The sequence below is a fragment of the Odocoileus virginianus genome, chromosome 18 (genome assembly GCF_023699985.2).
Source record: "Odocoileus virginianus isolate 20LAN1187 ecotype Illinois chromosome 18, Ovbor_1.2, whole genome shotgun sequence".
Lineage (NCBI taxonomy): Eukaryota > Metazoa > Chordata > Mammalia > Artiodactyla > Cervidae > Odocoileus > Odocoileus virginianus.
The window spans coordinates 34,999,118-35,017,588 of record NC_069691.1 but is presented as its reverse complement, the minus strand read 5'-3'; the positions used below and the strand labels follow the sequence as shown (position 1 = coordinate 35,017,588).

The 18,471-nt window shown below is 44.1% G+C and overlaps 1 protein-coding gene and 1 non-coding gene across 6 annotated transcripts in view; both read right to left on the bottom strand.

The window, feature by feature from the left end:
* The window catches only part of ADAMTSL1 (ADAMTS like 1), a 1,044,920-nt gene that overhangs the window by 82,967 nt on the left and 943,482 nt on the right, over positions 1 to 18,471 (bottom strand). For 3 of the 5 annotated variants that reach the window (XM_070480552.1, XM_070480555.1, XM_070480557.1), the window contains 2 exons: positions 11,743 to 11,931; positions 7,307 to 7,441 (listed from right to left, as the gene is read on the bottom strand). In XM_070480552.1, the coding sequence (XP_070336653.1) occupies positions 7,307 to 7,441; positions 11,743 to 11,931 (324 nt within the window). The remainder of the gene's footprint in view (positions 1 to 7,306; positions 7,442 to 11,742; positions 11,932 to 18,471) is intronic. The other 2 variants (XM_070480554.1, XM_070480556.1) reach the window with 1 other exon arrangement.
* On the bottom strand, positions 10,809 to 10,881 carry TRNAC-ACA (transfer RNA cysteine (anticodon ACA)). Its single transcript has one exon. It is a non-coding gene; the product is annotated as a tRNA-Cys (tRNA).

Sequence of the window (18,471 nt, the reverse complement as noted above, 5' to 3'; positions counted from 1 at the left end):
CTAGTAAAGTAATGCTCAAAATTCTCCAAGCCGGGCTTCAGCAATACGTGAACTGTGAACTTCCAGATGTTCAAGCTGGTTTTAGAAAAGGCAGAGGAACCAGAGATCAAATTGCCAATATCTGCTGGATCATCAAAAAAGCAAGAGAGTTCCAGAAAAACATCTATTTCTGCTTTATTGACTATGCCAAAGCCTTTAACTGTGTGGATCACAATACACTGTGGAAAATTCTGAAGGAGAGGGGAATACCAGACCACCTGACCTGCCTCTTGAGAAACCTGTATGCAGGTCAGGACAGCAACAGTTAGAACTGGACATGGAACAACAGACTGGTTCCAAATAGGAAAAGGAGTATATCAAGGATATATATTGTCACCCTGCTTATTTAACTTATATACAGAGTACATCATGAGAAACGCTGGGCTGGATGAAGCACAAGCTGGAATTAAGATAGCTGGGAGAAATATCAATAACCTCAGATATGCAGATGACACCACCCTTATGGCAGAAAGTGAAGAGGAACTGAAGAGCCTCTTGATGAAAGTGAAAGAGGAGAGTGGAAAAGTTGGCTTAAAAGCTTAACATTCAGAAAACTAAGATCATGGCATCTGGTCCCATCACCACATGGGAAATGGATGGGGAGACCATGGAAAACAGTGTCAGACTTTGTGTTTCTGGGCTCCAAAGTCACTACAGATGGTGACTGCAGCCATGAAATTAAAAGACGCTTACTCCTTGGAAGGAAAGTTATGACCAACCTAGATAGCATATTGAAAAGCAGGGACATTACTTTGCCAACAAAGGTCCGTCTGGTTAAGGGTATGGTTTTTCCAGTGGTCATGTATGGATGTGAGAGTTGGACTGTGAAGAAAGCTGAGTGCCAAAAAATGGATGCTTTTGAACTGTGGTGTTGGAGAAGACTCTTGAGAGTCCCTTGGACTGCAAGGAGATCCAACCAGTCCATCATAAAGGAGATCAGTCCTGGGTGTTCATTGGAAGGACTGATGTTGAAGCTGAAACTCCAATACTTTGGCTACCTCATGCGAAGAGTTGACTCATTGGAAAAGACCCTGATGCTGGGAGGGATTGGGGGCAGGAGGAGAAGGGGACGACAGACGATGAGATGGCTGGATGGCATCACCGACTCAATGGGCATGAGTTTGAGTAAACTCCGGGAGTTGGTGATGGACAGGGAGGCCTGGCATGCTGCGATTCATGGGGTCGCAAAGAGCAGGACATGACTGAGCGACTGAACTGAACTGAAAAAAAGACAGCCATTGACCAAAATCATATTTCTGATAAAAGACACATATCCAATATATAAAAAGAGTGCTTAACACTCAATAATAATTAAATAAAAAAATCTCAACTTAAAAAAAATAAACAGGGCAAAATTAAAGAGACATTTTACCAAAGAAGAAATCAGAATGGCAAATATGCACATAAAAAGCTCAACACTATCAGTCATTAGGAAAAGACAAATTAAGACTACAAGAAGAAACTACTATAAACTGAGCAGAATGTCTAAAATTAAAATGGCCAACTATACTGTCTGCCTGCAATGTAGGAGACCTGGGTTTGATCCCTGGGTTGGGAAGATCCCCTGGAGAAGGGAATGGCTACCCACTCCAGTATTCTTGCTTGGAGAAATCCATGAACAGAGGAGTCTGGCAGGCTATAGTCCATGGGGTTATGAAGAGTCAGACAGAACTGAGCAATTTTCACATACTGTGTGTAGGTGAGGATGTGGAGAAACTGGAACCATCATACACCTCTCAGAGGAATGTAAAGTAGGCAACCACTCTGGAAAACAGTGTGGCTGTTTCTTAATATGTTAAACTTACACTCACCATATAATGAAGCCATTTTACTCTCAAGTATTTAATCAAGAGAGATAATAGCATGTGTCCATACAAAGACTAGCCCTTTAATACATTCAGCAGCTTCATTAGTAATACCCAGAAATGGGAAATTACTGTTCTGTTCTGTTCTGTCCTCCCACAGGTGAGTGCTTGAACAAGCTGCAGTGCATTTGTACAATGGTCGCTAATCAACAATAGAAGGAAATGTGCTATTGATGCAAGTTACAATGTGGGTGAATGTCCAAATAATGTCCAAATAATTGTCCTGAGTGAAAGAAGCCAAATTCCCCAAAGTATGATTCCTTTTTTTAAAATAACAATCTAATCTATACTGACAGCAGATGAGTAGTTATTTGGGGTTGGGTAGGGGTGTGAAAGAACAGTTACAAAGGGGCACAAGGTAACTTTAGAGAACGATGCACCTTCATAGGTGCATCCATATATCAAAACATCAAATTTTAGACTTTATATATGTATCACTTATTATATGTCTATTATCTCTTAAGAAGGTTATTAAAAAACTTATATGTCACACCCCAATGTTCACAGCATTATTATTTACAATTGACAAGACATGGAAGCAACCTAAGTGTCCCTCAACAGATGAATGGATAAAGAAAACATTGTATGTCTATACAATGGAATATTAGCCAGCCACAAAGAAGAATGCATTTTTTGCCATTTGCAACAGCATGTATGGGCCTGAAGGACACTATGCTTAGTGAAATGGGTTAGACAAAGACAAATATTGTATGTTATCTCTTACAAAAATGAATATAAAAAAACAGGAACAGACTCACAGATATAAAGAACAAACTAGTGGTTACCAATGGGGAGAGTGTGGAGGGGAGGGACAAGATAGGAGGAGTAGTATAGGTGGCGCTAGTGGTAAAGAACCCACTTTCCAGTGCAGGGGACAAAAGAGACCTGGGTTCATCCCTGGGTTGGGAAGATCCCCTGGGGGAGGAAATGGCAACCTATTGTAGTATTCTTGCCTGGAGAATCCCATGGACAGAGGAGCCTGGTGGGCCACAGTCCACAGGGTCGAAAAGAGGCGGGCATGACTGAAATGACTTAGCGCGCACCTGTTTGTGTACATGTTTGGTTCTCTAGGTTCACAGAAAGGAATGTGATTATTTGTTGGGAATATCCCCTGGAGCGCTTCCCTGGTGGCTCAGGTGGTAAAGCATCTGCCTGCAATGCGGGAGACCTGGGTTCAGTCCCTGGGTTGGGACAGATCCCCTGGAGAAGGAAATGGCAACCCACTCAAGTACTCTTGCCTGGAAAATTCCATGGACTGAGGAGCCTGGCAGGCTACAATCCATGGGGTTGCAAAGAGTCGGACACGACTGAGCAACTTCACGTACACACGTATCCCCTGGAGAAAGAAATAGCAACCTACTCCAGTATTCTTGCCTGGAGAATCCCATGGATAGAAGAGTCTGCCAGGCTAAAATTCAAGGGGTCTCAATAGTAGATAGGACTTAGCGACTAAACCACCACCAGGGGATTAAGAGGTACAAATTACTGTGTATAAACACCATTAAGTGAAATATGTTACAAGCAGTACTTAGAGGACAGTTTCATCTTAGATAAAACTATATAATGTATATATTAATGACTAGGAAAAAGATACTTGTGCTGGTTACTTCTGGGCTAGGTAATTATAGATGATGCTCATTTTCTTCTTTTTGCTTCTATTTTTTAATTGCTCTACAATGAAGATGTATCACGGATATAATAAAAACTCCAACAAAAGTTTTCAAAAAATATCAATGCTAATGCCCTATAAATGATACTGTGAGGAATATTAGTCTTGGGCCTTAGTGGCCAAAAGAAATATTTAACAGAAGGCTGCAAAAGGGTTTAGGTGCTGTGGGGAGGCCTGAGACGCTGCTGCTCTGAAAATGGAACCCTGTAGACTACTGCTTGGGTCTGACCACCACAGGTCGTGGCTGGGGTGCTGGCCTTGCCTCCCAGAGCAGTTGGCGCTTTAGGCCTCCCTGCACAAAGAACAGATGGAAAACAAGGACAAAAAATTTAGCATCTGCCTTGCTTGGGACAAGGGATTCAGTTAGACTGGGTCAACTCTGCTCGGTCAAGCCTCCATTGGACATTTTCCACGTCAGGGTCAGACAGCGAAGAGTGTGAGGGCGGCAAGGGACCCGCTCGTCCGAATGCTTCATTTACAATTATAGAAAGTGAGGCTCAAATGAGCTCATGGCCATGTCACTCAATCAACATTCCTTCTTGAAAGCTCTAACAGTGGCTTGAAGTGAAATCAATGCTAGACTATCTGAAAACCAAAACAGCCATTTCTGGAGCGGACTCACCCTCTGGGAATCTTAACACTCAAACTGTTATGGAGAAGAGTTGATGCTGACATATGGCTTTAAAACCCCCAAATCTTCCTTCTCCCCTTCCTCTCGTGAAAACACGAGAATCCAGCCCATGAGTTACTGTCCCTGAGTCACAGAACCATGGAGTTCTTTGAATCTGTTGCAGCAGATTGTAGTTGGGAGAACTACATACACATGAATCTCCACATTTACTGGCTATGATGGGGTTAGCAAATGCTTTTATCCTATATATCAATCGCCACATGCTTGGTTGGAATGTTAAAACAAATTCCAAGGCAGAACCTGGACTGAGTGAGTGTCATGATTGATTAGGGGTGTCTGGGCTGTGGAAGGGGTGATTAACAAATATCTTTACCACATATTTCCATCCTGATCTAGAAAATCTGTTAGCCTCAACCTAGTGTTTCTTCATTAAATCTCTCCCACTATTGATTAACTCACTCTTACAGAATGTCAGGCTAATTATTTCAAATATTACTTTAACTACATCATCTTCTTACTTAAGAAAACTCTAAAGTTCTCTCCTCATTTCTCACATAGAAAATTTAACCCCTATATCTAATAATCTAATAATTACACTGTTAGTAGCTCAGTTGTGTCTGGATCTTTGTGATCCCATGGACTGTGGCCTGCCAGGCTCCTCTGTCCATGGAATTCTCCAGGTAAGAATAAATACTGGAGTGAGTTGCCATTCCCTTCTCCAGGGGATCTTCCCGACTCAGGATTGAACCTGGGTCTCCTGCATCACAGGCAGATTCTTTACCGTCTGAGCCACCAGGGAAAGCCCCTAATAATTAAGATCCTCCATAATCTGATGCTATTTATCACTCTGAGCAACCCTTCACAGAATATCCTCTCTGGCCTCTGGCTTATTTCCTATACCCAGAATACACACTCTGGTCAGAAAGAGCCAGCAACAGGAGCTAGGGATGGGAGCTAGATCAAAGGGGAACATATGGGCGAACAGATCATGCTGAGTCAGCAGCCAGGGAGGCCTCTGATGGACGCTTGTGGTAAGGGTTGGAGTCACACCTGTGTGGACAAGCTCTGGCTGAGGCTTGCTCTGTGTGAAGCTGGTGAAGCTTGCTCTAGTTTCTATCCCAGCTGAGCTGCCTTAAAGCAGTGGGGTCTTACAGCTGTTCCTGAACAGACACCTGATGCATATCCCACATGTTTTAATCTCTGGGTTCATGGCATCTTCCTCACCTCAGGGCCTGTTTTTTTTCCCTTTGTGTCTATTTGAATCCCCACCCCCATCCTTCAGTGCTCAGCATCAAAACAGAACAATGAGGCTCTGGCCTGTCTCCAGCGACCTGTTTCTCAGGGTCTTGATACCTGACACCATGCCCTAACTCATCTCCACAATTCCACATGGATCTCTCCTAGTTCTATGGTGTTCCCAAGTTTATATTGCCCATGCAGTTATATTCAGGGACTTTTTGGAGACTGCCTCTGAGATCTATTCAGGTGGAGTGGTCTGAATGTGAACGAGGACATTAAGGTGTCTCTTAACCATTAGATTTAAATACCAGTCTAAGCTAACAAAGCACCACAAACTAGGAATGGAATTCAGCAGCTTAAAGCACAATAAATTCTTACTGCCCATGGCTAAAATGACACAAAATATTATTCCAGAATAAGGGAGAAAGAAAGTAAAGCTATCATGGAAAAATATGAGCAGGTTAACTTTTCCAGCATGCTGAATGGCGCCTGAGCAATCCAAGAGTTATTGAAATTGAAAATAAGCAATTGCTGTACACCCTGCTAATGACTGGGCAATGATAGTAAGTTATGACACTCTCTCATGGTGCTGAACCTAAAATAAAAGTTTACAATGCACACATTTAATCTGGAATAAACTTACCATTCATAATGCCAAAATTAAAAAAAAAAAAAGAAGCAGGTTTAAATGCCTATGAATTCTGATCAACGTGATGTGGGAAAAATTCAATACCAAGTTTGTTATGAGAAACAGAATAGGGCTACTCATTACTATATCTATGTTTTAGTTTTATCCAGATCAGAAACAGAAAAACCAGAAGCTTTTACCATATGCCTGTATGTATTCTTTGCTAATTTTAGATGTTAACAAAAAACTGAAGGTAATCTTTCTGTGCTATAATCCTAAAGATACCAAGCCTTGTGGCCATGCTGATAAGTTATGATCAATATTACTGAGAAACCACGCTTCCTATCCCCTGTTAGCTGGCACAGAGAAGAGGAGAGGAAACTTTAGCATTGAGTCAAGGGAAGAATTCTAGTTGCCATGACCAACATCTGGGGCCAGATACAGTGAGCATGGAGACTTTTTCCATTTTGTAGGCCTGTTTTCCCCAGGCCTTTGAAGGCAGAAGAATTCTTTTCCATCTTGACCATATCTAGGGGTCATGCTGGGGGTGGAGGTTGCTCTGGCATCCCCATGGCTCTGGCATCCCCATGGCCCAGAACATGGATGCCCTAGAGCAAGTTTCTGCTACAAGAAGGTGCCAGCCTCATGGGCAATAACTGGGTGTAGGCTCCCAACGACAGACAACAGGGAAGGTGCACCTAGTGGGGTTACTGAAACACTTGCCTTGAGGAGTCTGGCTGGGCTGTTTTTAGGCCCTACCTACAGAAGGAGGTTTAAATAGACTGCCTGGGTGAAGGGAGGTACTGATACTGCAGTTTTCTCATTGAAAGCTGGTTATAGCTCTCTTGAGGTAAGAAGAGGTCATGGAGCACTGGGATACAGCTGGTGATGGGGAGAAGAGAGGCAGGAGCTGCTTTCCACTGCTGTATCTGTTCTCTAAGTCCAGCACCATCAGTTTGATTGAGAGGATCTGGACTGTGGCACCAGCCCAAGAGGATTCAGAGAGGAGCCCTTTCGGACTCTGGACAGGCTCAGGTCCAAACTAAGAACTGAATTCACCTCATATGGAAAGTCAGCCAAGTTTCCACTGGTAAATCTGGATTCTGTACACAATTTAGTGATTTCCTGTTGGCTACCCCCCACTGCTGCCTCCCTCCCACCTGCAAGTAGTCACCCATCCATAAATCCTGTCCAGCCCTGGATTTCTGCCCAGTGTTCCAGAGGGTTGGACTCACCAAGAAGAGCGGAATTCCCAGGATCCAGGACCAGCTGTGTTCCCAGTGGAGACGTCAGCACTGAAGGAAGGTTCGGTCCAGTGGCTGAGAGCAGGGCCCGGATGTCGTCCAACCGTGTGGGGACGTGGGGGGGTTCTGTGAGAAGGAGGACGGGGCATCAGCCAGGTTAAAGCATAAAGGCTGTGCTAAGGAGAGAGGAAGAGGCAGCCATGCATGGAAGTGTGTCCATGTGTAAGGCAGGTGTTACTATTATTACCTCTAACATCACTGTGCCTAGAGAGAAGGTGTTCCCATCGAGGTGAGTCTGAATTTCAAACACAATACTTGATGTCCGAAGCTGTACAGTCAGTGATAAGAATCAGGCATGTTGATTTCTGGAGTTCCTTTCTTACTGTATTCCACTTTCTACCACAGGTGCTCTATAAACACATAGCTAAATGAAACTATATTAAAAAGATACTTTGAAAAACCCAAAGCTTCTTCAGAACTATATGCCAAGTCCTGTGCTGAAATAATTTTCATTCCTTGTTTCATTTAACTCTTAAAACGACCTTTAGAGGGAAGAACTTTGTTACTGTCCTCACAGGCAGGGATAAGTTACATGAATTTCTTATTTCTAAGATCAGGTGAGTGGCTTTTTTTCTGGGAAGGAAGAGGTACAGTTGTGAGGCTAGGGATTCACTTTGGGATCTGGATTTTTATGTCTAAGTAAGACCAGAGAAGCAGTTCAGGGATGATGTGTTAGTGAAACTCTTGTAATGAGTCAGGGCTGATGTAACCAGGAATCAGTTAACCAGAGCTAAATGTGACAGAAAGGGAAGCACAGTGGCTTGCTTATTAATTTCCTTGAGCAAATAAAGAGGCAAGCAGCTGCTAAACACAGTGGTAGGATGGTCCCAGATTCTGCTGGGAAAGAAGCAGAACTCTGCTCCCTGCTCTTCCTGAGTCTCCTGGCGCACTGCAATTCACACTCCAACGCCAACTCCCACCTTTTTCTCTAGAGCACTTGTTGGAGTGGAAAGAGAAGCAGAAAGGTTGTCCTTGTAATTGATGGTCATTTCAGCAGTGTTCAGAGAGGGCCTGCTGTGTGCTTGTCACCGTGTTCAGTACTTGTTAGAAATGGTAAATAAAGTGAGTCACAGTGGAGCCTGGATCTACTTCAGAAACCTGCCTTTGACTGCAAAGACCATCACATACAGAAAACAGTGATGAGCTTACATATTTATATATAAAACTTCAACATTATAAAGACACTATATATATTTGAAAATATTCTTTATGTGGTATAGGGTAAAAACATCATGATTGGATTCAGGAACTCGATTTGAGCCATGGCTCTTTCATTCACTAACTTGGGCAAGTCACAATCCCTCTAAGCTTTAGTTTCTTCATCTAAAAATGATTAAAAAAAAATAACCCTCATCATTTCCAAGGTCTCTTTCTACTCTGATATACCATGGTTTTAGGATTTGATACTGATAGTTTCTTCAAAATTAGACTCTCTCTCTCATCCTTTTTAGTATTCTTTCAAAAACACTGAAATTGAATATTGAGGGAAATGGAGTTCCCCCAATAATACAGAAATGGAATATTCCTTCAAGAGTGTTATAATTCAAGAAGGCTTTGCTTATTTATTAATAGCCAAAAGGGGAGGTTATGGACCATCTTTAAAACCATTGATCTTTCTGGGCCAAATGTCAGCCCCTCCTAATGTCCTTAATAGTTTACTTCTGCAGGGAATGTCCAGCTAATCTTTTGAGGGAACTGTCAATTCCCCAAGGACAGAAGTCACCTCTTGTGTTTATCCTAAAGCTCTACATGGGACTCAGTGGCAACACTTAATGAACAGCCATTCAGTGGCTATATGAACCCATGAATGAAAGTTGGCCTCATGACAATGCAATCCTCCACAATACAGGTTAAGCCATGGGCCTCATGAAACCTCAGCTTTACACATGAAACCCCTCATTTAAACATTAAGCCACATTTGGGGCTGATTAAAAAAAAAAAAGAGAGAAATACTACTCCTATATCCATAAAGTACCAAACATAATAGGAAATACCATTCCTATCTCCATAAAAACTAACAAACTTTGATGAATAAACAGGACTTCTAATTGAGGAAATTAAGAATCTAAATAGTGTTGGTTTTCTTTTCCCCATCCAGTTTGATTAAAATGGGAAGACTTCATGCTCTTCAAGCTCCGCGTTCATGGTCATACTGAATTAGTGTTGGAATGTTGCAGATTTGGCTCCCAGAGCATACACACTTCATAGGCAGAGCTACATTAGCAGCCACACTTCCTACACGTTCATCTCTGTTAGCGGAGGTGATCAGGAAGGTTATTAGAGAGGAAATCCCCACAGTAAGCACCATAACTCAGTGTGGGGCAACAGTCTGGGGCCCCAGGCTCCAGACGAGCAGCTCAGCCAGAAAAAACCCAACACAAAACAAATGACATCCTTCACGGAGCTGATTTTCTGCGGCTTCCTAATATGACTGGAGGTTTATGCAGCCACTGTTGAGATGAAGACCCACGTGGGTCTCTGTGAAATCTGAGTGGGCAGGGGTAGACTCTATGCTTTGCTATATCGTCATTGGGGTGTGAAAATATGAGTAAAGTTTACTTACTTTCCCCTGTGGAAGGCCATAATATACATATGTGTGGTATGTAATTATTTATATTTCTCATCTTTTCCTCACTCCCCAAGAATGATGGCTCTCTCTTAGTGAGATAACTAGCATATATGCTCTAATAATTGCCTTTTTTTAAAGTTTTTTTTTTGATGTGGACCATTTTTAAAGTCTTTCTTGAATTTGTTACAATATTGCTTCTGTTTTACATTTTGGTTTTATGACTGCAAGGCATGTGGGATCTGAGGTCCCTGACCAGGGATCGAACCTGCACCCTCTGCACGGGAAGGTGAAGTCCTAACCACTGGGCCATCAGGGAAGTCCCCTCTAATAACTGCCTTTAAAAAAAAGAAAGACAAAAACAAGCTTCTTTATCCTCCCCACCCCCACCCCCAACAATTCCCAGGCTCTGCTGGGAAGAGAAGTATAGAGTCTGAATCTCGGGAAACCAAAGAGGTATAGATGCAACATGACTGAGTCCAGCCCTGGGCGTCAGTGAGTGCTGGATGGTGTCCTGGCAATTGCTATTATTTTTAAATAACTATTTTATGCCAGGAACTGTGTTAGACTCTTTAATCAGGGATCCTTGTGTCCGGTGGCGCTACTGTCTGAATGTTTGTGTCCCCCAAATTCATATGTTGAAATCTTAATCCCTTCAAGGTAATGATAAGAGTACCTTTGGGAGATGATTATGTCAGGAAGGTGGAGCCCTCATGATTGACATTGAAGTGAAGTGAAGAGAAGTGAAGTCGCTCAGTCGTGTCCGACTCTTTGCGACCCCGTGAACTACATGTAGCCTACCAGGCTCCTCAGTCCATGGGATTTTCCAGGCAAGAGTACTGGGTGCCATTTCCTTCTCCAGGGGATCTTCCTGACTCAGGGATCGAACCTGGGTCTCCTGCATTGTAGGCAGGCGCTTTACCATCTGAGCCACCAGGGAAGTCCTGATTAACATTAGGATCCTTATAACAGAGACCTCCGAGAGCTCGCTTGTCCCTTCTGCTCTACGAGGGTGCAGTGAAGAAGCCACCACTCTGCTGCCATGGAGAAGGCCTTCACCAGTCTGACCATGAAGGCACTTGGATTCTAGACTTCTGGCCTCTAGACAGGTGAGGAACAAACTGCTGTTGTCTAAAAGCCGCCTGCGCTCAGTTGGTCAGTCCTGTCTGACTCTCTGCGACCCCATGGACTGTAGCCTGCCAGGCTCCTCTGTCCATGGGATTTCCCAGGCAAGAATACCAGACTGTGCCATTTCCTTCTCCACGTAAGTCACCCAATCTGTGGCTGTTTTGCTATAGCAGCTGGACTGGACTAAGAAGAGGGGTACACATGTGGACTTAAGGTGGACTAGAGTATGAACTTCCTAAAATTATGAGAAATTTTGTACTTATGAATTTTTCTCAACAAGGTAGTCTTTAGCTTTTGTCTGAATCTCAAAGCAGTCCTTAATATAGAAGGAGTTAAGAAAAACCGCCTGTTACCTCTATTTGTACCTCCCCTGCCCGGCCCATGGTGGGCAATCTTGTTTTCTACACAGAGACCAGGATCTAAGGCTTAGCAAGGTTAAGTGATTGCCCAAGGTCACACAGTGAGTAAGTGGTAGATCCCGGGTTCTAGCTGACCTCTGCTTGGTTTCTTGGCCCCTCGGTTTGTGTTCTCTCCACTGGGAGGCCCTAAGGGGGGGAGAAGGGAAGGGATATCGATTTTACCTTCATGCATTTAATTGGATCAGGGGCAGGAGGCAGTGAGGGTGGGTCAGACAGTCACCCGAGTGGGGCCCACCAGGGGCAGCCAGCCTCACCGTGTTTACCTAGGATGAGGAGCTCGCTGCTCTCGGTCAGCTCCCCGTGCAGATTGGCCGCCTTGCAGGAGTACAGGCCCTGATCCAAGGAGGACACGGCTGTAAGCACCAAGGCGCCCTCCTGCAGAGGGGGAGATGAGGCCAGTTTGCTTTTATTCCTGAACCAGGTGACTTCAGCCTCAGGCACACCTAGGAGGAAAAATAAAATAAAATAAATGCATCAGCCACCACATTCAGGTGACCTGGAGATATTTATAGCCTCTTGGTGGACCCGACTCCGGGCTGCTCTGCAGGAAGCATCTGCCTGGGCGTCTTCTATGCTCCTTCGGCCAAACTAAATAAGGTCTCTGACCTCTCAGCTGTCTTGAAATCTTTTGCCTTTAAAAGCTTCCAGAGATAAGGCAGGAAGAGAAAGACTGGTTAAAAGAAGAGGAAGAGGGCAGCTGAGAAAGGCAATAGCCAGGGTGGAAGGAGTGAGCCAAAAGCCTTTGGAGAAAACACCTAAGAATGAAATCTATCTATCAGTGAAAATGAATAATTTGAGAACCAAATGAAACAAACCTAGTGCAGAATAAGAGAAGGCAGACTCGAAACAGCATACACTGTATGATTTCATTTCTGAACGTAGAAAAGAAAAACTGGTAACGTCAGGCCCTGTTGTCAGCAATCAGAGTGGGGGACTGGGATGGAAGGGAGGTGCTGTCCCTGAGAGTGGGGGCAAAGAACCTGGCTGCTAGTAGTTGCTTTTTGACTTGGGGGCTATGTTTGGTGGGCTTGGGACCTTTATAATATATGCACTTTTCAGTATAAATATTATACCTCAGTAGAAAGTTAAATGGGGTCCATGGGGTCACAAAGAGTTGGACATGACTGAGCGACTGAACAAGAAAGTTAAAAGCTACAGAATATTAATATATTCATGAGCCAGACAAATGAAAGCTGCTAGATCCTTACCAGAGTTGGCACTCTATGTAGAAAACAAGGCTGTATTTTTTGAGGCCTAAGTATTTTCTTAGAAAAAGAGAAGATGGAACCGTGGCATGAGGTTCATCACCACAGAAAAAGAGAGACAAAAAGGGAGTACTCTGCTCTCTCCTCAGTTCAAGTTTATTATTGTGAGAGAGCTGGGGAGAGTGCGCACATCTGAACTGGGGTGGGGTTCCAGTCTTCGGAAGTTAGGCTCTGTCCTCAGGGCTGTTATGCACTCGGTCTTTGTGACCTCCACAAATGCATATCTTGGGGTCCTAACCACCCTCAGTGTGACGGTGGTAGGAGATGAGGACTTGGAGATTTTTAGCTTCAGATGAAGTCCTCCTGAAGGGAATATCCATTGTGATGGCATCAGTGCCCTTATAAGAAGAGGCCCTCTCTTTCTCTTTCTTTTTCCTTCCCTTTTTTCTCTCTGTTCCTCCCTCCATCATGTGAGGACACAGCAAGAAGATAGCTGTCTGCAAGCCAGGAAGAGAGTCCTCCTCAGGAACTGAATGGGCTGGCACCTTGATTTCGGAATTCTCGGCCTCCAGAACCATGAGAAACCAACTTCTGTGGTTTAAGCTGCACAATCTGTGGCATTTTGTTACAGCAGCCTGAGTGACTGAGACAAGGGAATGGCTTTCCTTCCTGAGGGAGTTTCCCTGCGGGTGGCATGCCGGCAAGCAGTCCTCAGTTTAGGACAAGCCTGCTGAGATGGTCTGCATAGGAGGCTCCAGGGCAAGCCCGGCTCTAGTGAGCTGAGAGACAGGAACTATGTGGCGTGAATTCAGTCTCCAGGGAGTGGACAGCTCCGCTTTTGTACTTTCTAGCTTAGTGACCCATCTCACAATGTTTGCTCATGAAACTTGTGGACATGTATCCAGGGCATGTTTAGAAAGTCAAATCCAGGTAAACGGGGTTAAAACCCAGAACAGGCAGAGCCGGAACTTTAGTCCTGTACTTTCTCAGAGTTGGGGATGGATTCTGCCCTTGGGGCAGGGGCAGCCTTACCCTTCGTGGGCAGCATACAGCTGAGAATGCAGACACTGTCGTGGCATCACCTGTATGCCCACTGCTTGTCTCTGATGAATAAAATGTACTCAGAGTCTACTCTGTAACAGCCAGCTCTCATCCTGAGCTCTGGAGCACTTGCTGCTCCCGGGATCCCAATGGCAGGAAGTGGGGCAGTGTGGGAGACTGCTCTTGTTGCCTCATTAACAATGAACTATTCTGCATGAATTCACTGGTGTCCTGGCTGCCCTGCTGCTTCAGGCATGGTTTCCAGTGGTGGAATGGGAGCCTATGGTGGGCGGCCCAAGTGTTTGGCCAAGCTGTAGAGCTTTTCTCTCCCTGTCTATAAGGAACAGGAGAGTGACTCTCTGGTCCTCTTTTTCTGTCGAGGCGCAGATTACCCATAATTCAATGTGGATCCCCAGGGGCTGGTGGACTGGCTGGAGGAAGGAGGCAGGACTGTTAAAAGAGGGGGAGACTTGGGTACCGCAGCCCTGATCCATCAGAGAGGCACACACACTGTGAAACTTGACGCTCAGGTGCATGAGAGGGGCCAGGCTGGTATTATTGTCTCTAAACACACCTGGCGTAAAGATGCAGGTGAGAGGCAGAAAGGCTGATTTTTCATTGCAACACCACTAGAGAGAGCAAGAGCATCACAATGCCCGACCATGCCAGCTTAGACTGTGGACCCCGAGCTCCGATTTCACGTTGGGGGAGAAAAAATCCATACCCTTCAGGAGAAAGCCTTTGAAAAGTAAGTTGAAAAAACAACCCCCACCCACATCAATTCTCTCCTGAAAGTGCAAGGAAAAATGAGGTTCTACAAACCAGCTTCTGCAAGTATTCACCCTTTTCCCATCACCATAAACTGCTCACACATAGTACCTGTCAGTGGCACCTGCCTTGGAGGAGGTCTGTGGGCAGCAAGCACACAGTCCCTGATAGGAACTGAGGCTGTTTTAGAGCAAGGAGGCAGAGTAAGAGACACGGACTAGTGGGCTGTCAGTTTCAACAGCAGATGGTAGGGGTGAATGCTCTGTCTCCATGACGGTGCCCATAGGCCATGACTTGTGTGTCTCCAGGGCCAATATTGTGTTTACATGGTCAGCTGCCACACCCAGACTTGTAGCCCCACTATGTGACCTTCTTTGGTCAGGGTAGCCAGGGAGAGAGACAGGGATGGTGAGAAAGAGAAGGAGGAGGAGGGAGAGAGATGACCCAGGGATGCAGCCATTTCTCATGTTTCCAGGAAGTAGGGGTAAGCTTCTTCCATTTTTGTCATCACTCTTAGCCTCATGCCCTTATGAAATCAAGTCTGTTTAACAAGACAAAACAGAGTCTTTACCAATAGGGCTGAATCCTTCAATTGAGAGCAGGGGAGTTCATGGGAGAAAAGGACATGTTCAGGGTAAGGAAGGTAGATGGAAGGGACCTCCAATCTTTGTAAAACTGGGACCACAGAGAGACAGCAGTGCTGAGGGAAGCCAAATATTATAAGGATCATTCTGTGATAGACAGATTAGCAAACCTCTCTTAGACTCACTCAAACACAGACCTGCATCAATAATTTACCAATGCTGCTGGTGTCACATTTTGAAGGATTCCTGCCTGGGATTGTGTGCTTTAAAGAGAATGACACCAAAAAGATGCTTTGGAATGACAGCCAGCCCTGCCATGACTGATTTTGATGTATTACAAAGTTGGAACAAGGGAACAGGAAAAAGAAGAATGAGGCATCTTTTTTCTTTTTCTCTCAAGACATGACAATGATGCCTCAGAAAATATCATCAGCCCTCATACACGCCAGAGTTCCTTGAAAAGGTACCATATATACACGCCTAACCCTGATGCTTAGAATACCAAGACATCAGGAATGCACTGAGGTCAGAAGCTATACATATCCTGAACACATCAGAGGGAGAAAGAACATTAACTGAATATTTGCTATAAGCCAAACATTTAATAAACATATCATACATAATCACAGAGTTACCATGAAGCATTGTTATTAACCCCAGTTTACTGATGAGAAAATTGGGACTCAAAAAGATTATGAAATCTGCCCAAAGAGACATTAGTTTGGATTCCCGAATGATTACATGAGAACAGAGTCCCTCTCCACTTTACCACCAATCAGGGACCTACAAATGGCAGGCAGGGATCCAAACTCAGTACATTTGATGCCATGAAATCCCATTCTAACAAGTACATGACACTGTCTGCCATCATACGAGACTGCCTCCTTTGAGAAGCTCTGAATTGCTGCGTGTTATTTCTGGTGACAATCCTTAAACACTTTCTGCTTTTGGAATTAACCTTTCTACTGTAATTGTAACATCAACATTATTGTTAGGAGGGAAGTTTCTAGAATCCATTGTTAGTACACTTCTTGGTGAGAAGCATATCAGGTTGTAGAAGATGATTTTTTCCCTAGCCTGTTGTGATATGACAGCGTGTTCTATAGAAAGAAATGTTTGAAAAATGACAAAAAACACACTCTACTGCAGAGCAAAGTCCAAAGCTATACTGTTGACAAGTTAGTTGGATACGCTCCACACTCTGGACTCCCTGGTATGATCTGTGTCTAAAATAGGAAGTAAAAGGACCTGCTTTTACTTTTCCTGCTTTGTGGCATATCTTATCAACAACACAGTGGTCTCCCTGCTGCTTGAAAGGATCAATAAATGAGTGTAGTCATAATGGGCTGTAATTTGATTTGATTATGAGGATTAGTGCTTTTAATATCCACTGAGCTGTCAGGTAGGGTGATGCTATAATAATCTTTTTTTAAAATCCCAGATAGGATATGCTTGTTAACTAGACCACTTGTTATACTTGGAAGGCTGCCTGCACCATGACACCTTGTCAACATCTTGAGGTGGGGCATCCACTGAAAGGCACACCTTGACATGATAAGTTCTAGAAGTTTCTTTAAAGGCTTGGTGCAAGACAAGGAAAGAATATAGTAACTTAAATGTCAATCTGAGCAATTCTAAAGAACCATGGCAGTCTCGTAAGAAGGCTTTTAGTCTTCCACATTTCTTCACACTAACTGTGGCAGATGCTGACAGCTATTCCTTCTTTTTCCTAGGTACCCAGCCTGGGCTTCCCTGGTAGCTCAGATGGTAAGGAATCTGCTTGCAATGCAGGAGACCTGGGTTCAATCCCTGGATTGGGAAGATCCCCTGGGGAAGGGAATGGCAACCTACTCCAATATTCTTGCCTGGAGAATCCCACAGACAGAGGAGCCTGGCGGGCTACAGTACATGGGATCATGAAGCGGTGGACACAACTGAGTGACTAATACCTCCTCCTCCTCAGCCTGGCAACATTCCCCAACAGCCCTTGGCAACTGTGAGTGGCCATGTGACTAAGAAGGAATGTGAGAAGCAGTAATGCGTGCTACTGGCTTGGCCAAAAAAGTTTGTTCCGGTTTGCCAAGTATCTCCCTTAAAACCATTTCAACCATCCTCTACACTTTGTTTTCTCCTTGTCTTATTCACAGGGTAGACAGAACCTCTGTGGAGACCTGGGAAGGCATGTATTCAGGAAAATAGAACCACCAGTGTCCAGGGATCTGAAGGACTGTGGGGGGCAGATCCCTTCCCCTCCAGCTGACCAGGACCACTCTCTGGACTCCTAGGTAGGCAAGTAATAAACTTCTATTGTGTTTGAGTCATCATTATACATTTGGGGGTCTACCTGTTACCATAGGCTAGCCTTTCCTGGCTAATACACTGCCCATCATTGACTCCTCAACTATTTATTTCTACATGACTAGTCCTGACAATTTTATATCCCAAGTAGGTCTTCAAAAGCTTCCCCTGTTCCAAAATGTACCATAACCTAGGAAAGCATAAGATTTAGCTCCTGCCTACTGTCCCCCACCTCTCAACCACAAGTCACCCTACTGTCTTCTAGCCTCTCCATCTTACAGCCAAGCCAGCCACATTTCACTTCTTCAAATGCAACATACTTTTTCTCAGGCCCTTTGCACATCCTATTCCCAATGACTGAAACTCTTCCTCCTCCTCTAACCCCTCATCTCACACTCAGTTTTCTGAATTCTTCTCCAGTAGAGAACAAGTATGGGAGTGGTGTAAGAGACTGAGTCACTTGTCGTGAAAAAGCCTCATCAGACTTGTTGTTTAATGGTTTTTATGTTTAAGGGTTGGGAATAATTTGTGAGTCTGCATTTTACCTGTTGAAAGCATACATGTGCAAAAGCTATTTAATGAAAAACTGCTAACAACTCAAACATGTAAGGACATGAGTTATTCTATGTAAATTATGTAATATTCTTAAAATATACTATTATATAGCCATTAAAATTATATCACAAGAGAGTCATAAAAGCCACTTGTAGCATCAAAGTAAAAATAGTTTCTTCTGCTATTTGGTATTATAGCTGTCAGTATTTCGACTGGAGACTCAGCTCAAGAATGATTTCTTTGTCCAGTAAATTCACAGACCAACAGTTTAATCAAAAGCAGGGTCTTTCCCATCTATGTTGAATAAAAGTAAAAGTGAAAGTGAAAGTCACTCAGTCGTGTCCAGTTCTTTGTGACCCCATGGACTATACATGTCCATGGAATTCTTCAGGCCAGAATACTGGAGTGGGAAGCCTTTCCCTTCTTCAGGAGATCTTCCCAACCCAGGGATTGAACCCAGGTCTCCCACATTATAGACAGATTCTTTACCAACTGAGCTACAAGGGAAGCCCATGTTGAATAAAAACTTTAT